This window comes from Pithys albifrons, chromosome 1 (genome assembly GCF_047495875.1).
Source record: "Pithys albifrons albifrons isolate INPA30051 chromosome 1, PitAlb_v1, whole genome shotgun sequence".
In the NCBI taxonomy this organism is placed as follows: Eukaryota; Metazoa; Chordata; class Aves; order Passeriformes; family Thamnophilidae; genus Pithys; species Pithys albifrons.
In genome coordinates, this window is record NC_092458.1 from 122,462,770 (window position 1) to 122,472,096 (window position 9,327).

General features: G+C 55.8%; 1 protein-coding gene across 1 annotated transcript; it reads left to right on the forward strand.

The window, feature by feature from the left end:
* The first annotated feature begins 105 nt into the window (after positions 1 to 105).
* On the forward strand, positions 106 to 9,048 carry LOC139678263 (trichohyalin-like). The gene is made up of 5 exons (XM_071568986.1): positions 106 to 2,241; positions 2,335 to 2,679; positions 2,950 to 3,996; positions 8,129 to 8,245; positions 8,908 to 9,048. Exons 1-5 carry the CDS (start codon positions 106 to 108, stop codon positions 9,046 to 9,048), a joined length of 3,786 nt encoding a protein of 1,261 aa, XP_071425087.1.
* The last annotated feature ends 279 nt before the right edge of the window (positions 9,049 to 9,327 follow it).

A 9,327-nucleotide genomic window follows, 5' to 3' on the forward strand; every position in this document is an offset into this window, starting at 1 on the left:
AGGGCTATTTAAGGAGCGCAGAGCCCGGGGGTGCCCCAGCCAGGAGAGCAGCTCGGCCAGCGTGAAGCAGCTCCCTGGATCCTGCTAGAGCAGAGGACAACGCAGATGGAGAAGCAGAAGAGGAACCCCAAATCCAAGTCCCCCAGCCCCTTGCCCAGCTGGATGGAAGACCAGGCACTCAGCAGGCAGTGGGAGGGGGCAGTGGGCGAGTCAGACCTGCCACTGTCCCTGACTGAGGAGGGGACCTTTCTTGACATGGACAAAGACTGGAATGACGACAAGGATCAAGAGCTCTCCCGGTCTGGCGATGTCACCAGAAGCCAAGATGTGACACTCCAAGAGCTCTACCAATGGGAAGAAGAAGTGACAGTCCGAGAACGTTCCCAGCGGAGAGCCAGGAGACAGCGAGAGCTCTACCAGAGGGAAGAAAAGGTGACAGTCCGGGAACTCTCCCAGTGGCATGACAGGAGACAACCAGAGCTGCACCAACGGGAAGAAAAGGTGACAGTCCAGGAGCTGCACCAATGGGAAGAAGGTGGTGTGAGGTACACAGAGGTGACCCAATGGGAAGAAAGTGTGACAGTCCAAGAGCTGTCCCATTTGGAAGAAAAAAAGCCACCTCAATGGCTGTCCGAATGGGGAGAAGAACTGAGAGGCCAAGACCAGATCCTGAGGAGAGTTCAGAGACCCAGGGATCTTTCCTCATTGGAGGAAGATGTGAGAGGGACAGAGCTGACCTTGAGGAGAGTTCAGAGACCCAGGGAACTCCCCTCATGGGAAGAAGATGTAAGAGGAAAGGAGCTGTCCCAGAGCAGAGATGTAAGAGACCAAGACCCAATCCAAAACTACAGTGCCCAGAAGCTGCCCCAAAGGGAGAGAGATGTGAGGGAGAAAAAGCTGTCCCGATGGGGAGCTGATGTTGGTTGTACCACCTGGGACAAAGCTTTACACCCTGGGAATGCTGGGGACTCCCAGACTTGTCCCCAGGAGGGGCCCAGCTCTCCCAGCAGTGTGGGCACAGAGGTGGCAGGAGAGGCAGCCCCTGAGCTGCCCAGCTCAGCTCCTGCCCCGCTGAGTCCCACGGACACTGAGCCAGCAGCTGCTGCCCCAGCCAGAGCTGCTGAGGAGGAGAAGGAGCCCCAGGGGCCTCTCAGTGCTGAGGAGGAAAAGGCAGAAGGTTCTCCAGCCTTTGGAGAGCAGGAGCCATCAGCAGGGACAGAGAGCGATGTCCCTGCCCCACAGAGCAATGCTCTGCTTGAGGTGCAGAGACTGAGCCAGGAGCTGGAGGAACAGAGAGAGCTGGAGCAGAGCAGGGCTGCAGAGATGGTGGGAACAGTTTCATCAGAAAGGGAAGAGAGCCCAGTCCCTGCCCCACAGAGCCCAGTTCCTGCCCCACAGAGCCCAGTTCCTGCCCCACAGAGCCCCTGCTCCCCCTCCAGCCCCTCGACTCCTGAGGTGCAAGGCCAAGCCCTCAGTGGGCAGCAGGAGGAGACAGAGGGGGAGTCACTGCTGGCAGTGCAAGAGACTGAGGAGGGGGCCTTGGCTGGGGAGGGGAAAGACTGGAAGTCTTGCATGGAGGAAGAGCTGTCCCGAGGGGAAGGCGAGACAAACCCAGAGCCGTGCCAAGGGACAGACTACAGTGTCCAGGAGCTGTCCCAAGGGGAAGGTGAGATGGGCCCAGAGCTGTCCCAGAGGAAAGAGGATGTCACCTGCAATGTCTGTGACAATGCCTTGGGCCCAGTGAACGAGGAGGACGCCCACACTGTTCCCCAGGAGGGGTCCAGCTCTCCCAGCAGTGTGGGCACAGAGGTGGCAGGAGAGGCAGCCCCTGAGCTGCCCAGCTCAGCTCCTGCACCGCTGAGTCCCACGGACACTACACCGGTCCCTGTCCCACAGAGCCCCTCAGAGGGCAGCCAGGCCCTGCTGGACGCAAACCAGGACATGTCCAGTGAGATCCTGAGCCAGGCTGAGCTTGAGCTCCAGGGATCCAGCCAGCAGGAGGAGGAAGAGAGAGAGCTGGAAGAAAGCCTGACTGCAGAGTCAGTGAGAACAGTTAGCCCAGAATTGCCACAGACCCCAGTCAATACTCTGGAGAGTATCTCAGATGGCATCCCGGCCCTGATGGAGGCAGAGCGTCAGATCTTCAGTGAGATGCTGGGCAATGCTCTGCTTGAGGTGCAGAGACTGAGCCAGGAGCTGGAGGAAGAGAGAGATGTGGAGCAGAGCAGGGTTGCAGAGATGGTGAGAACAGTTCCATCAGAAAGGGAAGAGAGCCCAGTCCTTGCCCCACAGAGCCCAGTCCCTGCCCCACAGGGCCCAGTTCCTGCCCCACAGGGCCCCTCAGAGGGCAGCCAGGCCCTGCTGGACTTCGCTGAGCTCATCAGCACTGAGATCCTGAGCCAGGCTGAGCTTGAGCTCCGGAGATCCGTCCAGCAGCTGCAGGCACAGGGACACCTGGAGCAAACCATGGCTGCAGAGGTGGTAACAACAGTTCCAGTAGAAAGGGAAGACAGCCCAGTTCCTGCCCCACAGGGCCCCTCAGAGAGGAGCCAGGCCCTGCTGGACTTTGCTGATCGCATCAGGACTGAGATCCTGAGCCAGGCTGAGCGTGAGCTCAGGAGATCCATCCAGCAGCTTCCGGCACAGAGAGAGCTGGAGCAGAGCAGGGCTGCAGAGATGGTAACAACAGTTCTAGTAGTTGGGGAGAATAGCCCAGTCTCTGCCCCACAGCGACCCTCAGAGGGCAGCCAGGCCCTGCTGGACTTTGCTGGGCTCATCAGCACTGAGATCCTGAGCCAGGCTGAGCTTGAGCTCAGGAGATCCATCCAGCAGCTGCAGGCACAGGGACACCTGGAGCAGAGCAGGGCTGCAGAGGTGGTAACAACAGTTTCAGAAGAAAGGGAAGAGAGCCCAGTTCCTGCCCCAGAGAGCCCAGTCCCTGCCCCACAGAGCCTCTGCTCCCCCTCCAGCCCCTCGGCTCCTGAGCTGCGAACCCAGATCCTCAGTGAGCAGGAAGAAGACAAGGAGGCAGAGGGGGAATCAGTCCAGGCACTGCAAGAGACCCAGGAGGGGGCCCCGGCTGGGGAAGGGATACACTGGACATACCACGTTGACCAAGAGGCTTCCCAGTGGGAAGATGAGGAAGACCAGGAGCTGTCCCAAGAAAATAACACATGCCAACAAGTGTCCCAAGGGGAAGACCTCCCTGAGCAGGAGCTGTTCCCTGGGCAAGGCAAGGCCGACCAAAAACTGTCTGACTGGGAAGAATACACTGAGGAAGAGGAGCCCCAAGGAGAAGGGAAGAGCTACCAGGAAGTGTCTGACTGGGAGGAAAACATCAAGCAAGAGCTGTCCCAAGGAGAAGGAAGTAGCTCCAGCTGGGAAGAACACGGAGGCTCAGTGCTATGCCGGTGGGAAGATGAGAGGGACAGAGAGCTGGCACTGCAGTACTGGCAACAACACGTGACCGTCCACACCATTGAGGTCAAGCCCTTTCGGCGGCAGGATGAGTGTGAAGGAAACATCAAGGAAGAGCTGACCCAGAGAGAAGTGAGTGGCTCCCAAGGACTGAGCGACAAGGAGCACTCCAAACAGGAAGAGCAGTCAGAAGGAAAAGGAGGTCGCAGCCCACAGGTACGGTCCAGCTCTGAATCCTTCAGCCAGGAGGAGGAGGAGTCCCCTGGACATTTCAGTAGCTACCAGGACCTGCTGTCCAGCTGGGAGGACTCCCCTGGCAAAGAGTTTTCCCATGAGGACAGCTCCATGGGACAAGAGTTTTCCGACTGGGAAGAACACAGAGGCTCAGTGCCATCCCGGTGGGAAGATGACAGCGACAGAGAGCTGGAACTGCAGGACTGGCAACAACATGTGACTGTCCACACCATTGAGGTCAAGCCCTTTCGGCAGGAGGACGACGAGTGGGAAGAACTGAGTGTCCTGGAGCTGCCCCAAGCAGAAGAGAGAGAGGAAAGGCTGTCAGTGCCCGCCCCTCGCCAGGCATGGGCTGAGCTCCATGTGAACCAACCATGCAGACGAGTGCCAGGCTGGGCCTCTCCTCCCCAGCTGCAGCCCCAGGCCGCCAGAGGGGATGTGGCTGCCCCCAGAGGGGATATGGCTGTCCCCAGAAGGGATGTGGCTGCCCCCAGAGGGGATGTGGCTGTCCCCAGAGGGGATATGGCTGCCCCCAGAGGGGATGTGGCTGCCCCCAGAGGGTATGTGGCTGTCCCCAGAGGGGATATGGCTGCCCCCAGAGGGGATGTGGCTGCCCCCAGAGGGGATGTGGCTGCCCCCAAGAAACGTCCCTCCCGCCTCAGACGGGCACTGCGGGCTCTGGGCAGGCTCTTCCGCTCCTGCCTGGAGGGACAACCCGAGGATTAGGCCCTGCCCCAGGGCCAGGCCCTCCCCAGACATGGCAGGGCGGGCAGCATTTGCCAGGACAAACATCCCTGGTGCACTTCCCAGAGATCAGCACAAGACGGCACAGCACAAGGGCAGGAACGGGGCCAAGAAGTGGCCGTGGACTGGAGGGGCTCAAGAGCACCAGAGACCCCCAAACCTCAGACCTGTTTCAGGAATGACTGAAAGAAGAGAACTAATTGGGACAGAAGGGCAAAACCACCTTCAGGGGGGAACCCTGTCCATGGAAAGGGACCCCCAGCAAGCCCAGCACCCTGGACATGACTCAGCCGGACTGACACTCAACAAGGACTGACATCCCATCACCTGGACTGACACTGGATTTGGACTGACACGCCATGAACTGCATTGACACTGCAACTTCCTAAACCCGACTCAGTACTCACAGGATTTTGACACCACAAATGAATACAGGTATTTGAATTTATATTTCCTATCTAATGGTGTTGCCCACTCTGAAATACTTGATAAACCCTTCTGCTCTAAATAGGAAGAATGAAAGCTCATGGTTACTGCCCAGCCCTGATTTACATGCAACCAGCTCCTTCCATACCTTTACCTTGTGTACCCCCTGCTTGTTCCTCCCTGTTCCTCCTGCCCCCTGCACGTGTTGCCAGAGTTCCACTGACCCTTTCCTAACATCCCAGACCCTCCCCTTTGCATCCTTAGCAGTTACTGAATCCTGCTTTTCCAGCACTTTCTTGATAATGACTCAATGAGTGGGACTGACCTTGAGGTGGAGCTTGAGCGGCTCCAGTCAGACACACCTTTGGTACTAATTGTGGAACATCTTCTTGCTTTGCTCTCCAAGATACAGGCAATAAAGTCTGGAGTCTGTTCTGTCCTCTGTTCTGTGAGGAATCCTCCTGGAATAGATTCCGTGCATACCAACCACATTCCACCCAGGAAGAGGTAACTGAGAGATTGGAGTGGGTCATACACTTATTCTGTCACTGGAGTTTATAAAGGTTCTTGTTGTGCTAGAATTGGATTATTTCAGGTGGCCTTTTCAAATCATTTCCTTGTAGACTCACCAGGGGAGCCCTGGAAGAGAAGCTCAGTGATTCCTGGAATGACAGGAAAAGGAAGAAGGAGGAGGAAGATCCCTTGGCTCTGCCAGTTGAGGAGATGCAGTGAGTGCCAACCACCTCCTGTTGTTGTTGTTGTTTTTCACTCAGTCGTGGGAATGAGCCTTTCCTGTGCCAGGCCTGATGTTGTTTCCCCCCCAGGACACCCCAGCCCAGACGTGGCTCACGCCTGTCTGAGTGGCAGAAGCTCCCGGAGGGCATCGAGCACTTGCCCGAGAAGTGGTCCTGCTGCCTGAGCCCTGAGCCCAGTTCAGGTAATGCCACATTCCAGGGAATCCCCACCCCTGCTCCTGGGCCCCTGGTCACCCCTGGTGATGTCAAGCTCTTTCTGCTGGGGGGGTTTCTCTCCCTTCCCTCACTCAGGAATTGCAATTCCAGCTTTCCCTCAGGATTGTGCCACCAGCATCAGGCCTGGTGAAGAGGATCCAAAGTCCAGGTAAAAATGATGTCAATCTCCTTTAGATGAGCATTGCCCATTAACCCCCAAACTGACAACGATTCCAGCCAAAGCTACAGACAAGGCAGTGAGTTAAATGCTGGAGTAACAATGTCAGCATCGTGTGTTTGCCACATGAAAAAGCAGAATTTCCATCCTGCTTTGAGAAGGTGTCTTGTGCTTCTCCCAGCCTTGGAGTTGGCTGAGTCCTGAGCCATCTCCTACCCAGGAGAAAGAAGATTGTGCTCCACCTTGGACACACAAGCAGCTGCATCAAATATCCCTGGGTAAGATGGTTGAATTTGGTTGCTAAATGCACAGAGTTGTTAGAAAAGCACTTATTTATAATAACACAAGTTGTAAGGGCTCCCCCTCAATAGAAAACAGTGGAATTTGGTGGCAGTCCCATCTCTGCAATAGTGTTTAACTACAGCTTTGGACTCAGACAATACTGAGCTGTGATCAGGTCTGAAGATGTAAAACAAGAGCTCCCTGATTGCTCCTGGCACAACCTGCAGAGAAATCAGCCCAGCACGGTCTGAGGGTGCTCACCCCCTTCTGCCTTCTTTGAGAACAATGGGAGAAGGTGGAACTCAGAGTGTGCCCTCAGGCCCTTGTTCCTCCAGGAAAGGCATTTCCTGGGGCTGCACATCCTCCAGTGCCCTGCAGGGGCACGTCCCTCCCTAGGGATGGAGTGGGAGTTTGATTGGGCCTTCAGAACCCCAAAGGGAACAGCTGAGCCAGACAGACACACGAGTCAGGGCTGTTCTTCCAACACTGACATCCTTCCAACCAACAAGTCAATCACTTCTCACTTTTGCTGCCTGTCTCAGGGCAGTTCTCACTCACAAGGCTGGGTGGCTTTTAGAACTTTTCCTTTGTCTTTCTTGCCAGATTGAACTGCTGCAACTGGGACATTGGAAGAAGAACTTGGCATCTCTTTTTCCTCTCCCTTTCCCTCTCTCTCCCTCGTAAAGTCATCTCTTCCTTTCTCTCTTCCCTTTCACCCTTCCCTTTATCCCAAATCCACTAAGTCATTTAGACACTTCATGTGTATTAATTAATTGAGATTAGGAAAATAGGTTACTCTGTTTATAATACTATGAAATAGGCATAGAGAGGAACTAAGGAATACACATATTAGGAACATTTCAGTATAATAGTAGTATAGTATATAGAATATATTATATCATATTATATTACATCACATTACATTACATTATAAAATATTGCATAGTAAGGGTGCACTCCATAGAGCTTTCCATAATGGATGCACTCACACTCACCCCCACACCTCCCCTACCCTCCAATCCCCCCCTCTCCCCTCTCCCCCTTCCCCTCTCATCTCCTCCCCTTCCCTCTCACCCGCTTACCCTCTCCCTCTCCTCTCCCCCCTCCCCTCCTCTCCATTTCCCTCTCAATCCTCCTTCCCTCCCCTCCTCTCCCCTGCCCTCTCTGCCCCTGCCCTCTCCTCTCTCAAGCTCTCTCAACCTCTCTAAACCTCTCCTCTCACCCACAGAAGCAGAGCCTGCCAATGGCGCCGCTTGCCAGGCATTGGCCACAGCAACTGCCATTCCCTCCTCAACGGATCTGCCTGGCCCAGAGCATGGAGTGGGAACCACTGGACAAGAAAGTCACACTTGGCCTGCCCATTCTCCTTCTGGCACTGCTTGCCTTGCACTCAGAAAGGCTTGGAACTAAGGGGGGCACAGTGCCAGCCTCTGCTGGGGGGGACAAGAACCTTTCCTGCCCAGCCCTGCCCGTGCTCCTGACACAGAGCAGGGCTGTGTGTGCAGCTTTAACTGGAGTGTTTCTGGGCAGCTGCACAGCAGGACCCTCTGCCTTCTCTTTCTCCCGGACAGCCTTCCCCTGTCGCAGGACACGGAGCTCTTCTCCCGCGGGATGGGAGGGAGGAGCTCAGCTTTGGGACCCCACGGGGGAGCTGCTGGCTCCTTTTCTACACCTGAATATCATCGACAGGGCCGGGGAGGGGCTCTTTGTGCCTGAAGGAAGGGAAAGGGAGCCAGAGGAGGATGATCCACCTTGCTGAGGCTGGGGGAGGACCCCAAGGCTGGGAGGCACCCAGGCCATCCTGCTGGGCATCCTCCTGCCAGCTGGGAGGATCCAGGGGCGCAGGAGGCAGCTCTGGCTGCTTCCTTCGCTCTCTCCCCCTCTTTCTTTGCTTTAGGAGCTCGGAGATCCCTTGGATCTGAGGCAGGAACTGAAGGAAATTCGTGGATATGTCAACAAGGTCCAAGATCCAGAAACTCAGCAAGATCATGAGAGATACTGTCTAGCACAGCCTGTTGGTGATTCCCAGGGAAGCCTGGCTGATGGAAGCAATAAAATTCTTCCTTCTGGAGTAGACAGTGTCAGGTGTTTTGATTTGGGCAACAGCTGTGAGGGAGGAAGATGCTGAAGCTGCAGCTGAGTTTGATGTAGCTCTCAGTGAACACTCCATGACACAGCCTGAAAACGTGTTTCACCCTGAGGGCACGTGAGCTTTGCTGGGAAGGCCATGGAGAGAACAGTGTGGGAGCTGAGACACGGGGTCAGTGCTGCCAGGCAGTGGCTCTGCCAGGCTCCAGGACAGACCCTGAGGGGAGGGGTGTTCTGCCGTGGCCCGAGGGAAAGGATGGGAGGAAATGGCCTGTACCAGGGCAGGTTGACCTCAGAGATTAGAAACAATTTTTTCCCTGCAGGAGTGGTCAGGCATTGGAATGAGTGTCCCAGGGAGGTGGGGCAGTCACTGTCTCTGGAAGTGTCCCAGAGGGGTCTGGAAGTGGCCCTTGGGGACATGGATTGGGGGTGATTGTGGTGGTGCTGGTGAGGCCGGGACTGGATGGTCCTGCAGGTCTCTGCCAGCCTTGATGTTTCCAGGACTCTGGGATTGTCCTGACCCAGGGGCAGGTTCTGCCACCTGGCCTTGTGGCACCTCCTGATGTTCTCGTGGTGCCACTTCTCCAGCTTGTCCAGGTGCCTCAGGATGGCCCCGTCCTTCCGTGGTGTCACCTGCCCCGCTCAGCTCCGGTCCCTGCCGACGTGCAGCGGGAGCGCTGGCCCCGCTGTGTGCCATCGACGCAGACCCTGCGGAGCCCGCGGGGCTGAGGCACAGCCCTGAGGGACCCCCCTCATCCCTCATCCATGAAGCCCCTGCCCACACCTCCCCGGCACGGCCATCCGGCCAAACCCTCTGGGCTCTGCCCTGCGCAGGTCGGGGTGTCGTGTGGAATATTTAAATATTATAAGTAGTTGTCATATATGGTATAGATTTCTATCAATATTATATATTGGAGTACATACTATCATTATTATAATATTTAGTTTCTTGTATTTTAGTTTTAAATAATTTTTTATTTTATAATGATTTATTATTTTTTGATGTAA

Coding starts and splice junctions, on each gene's coding strand:
- LOC139678263 (XM_071568986.1), top strand. CDS start 106: ATGGAGAAGCAGAAGAGGAACCCCAAATCCAAGTCCCCCAGCCCCTTG. Junction 2,680..2,949: donor AGAGCAGGGCTGCAGAGATG/GTAACAACAGTT, acceptor CCTGCCCCACAG/AGCCTCTGCTCCCCCTCCAG. Junction 8,246..8,907: donor GATACTGTCTAGCACAGCCT/GTTGGTGATTCC, acceptor CCACTTCTCCAG/CTTGTCCAGGTGCCTCAGGA.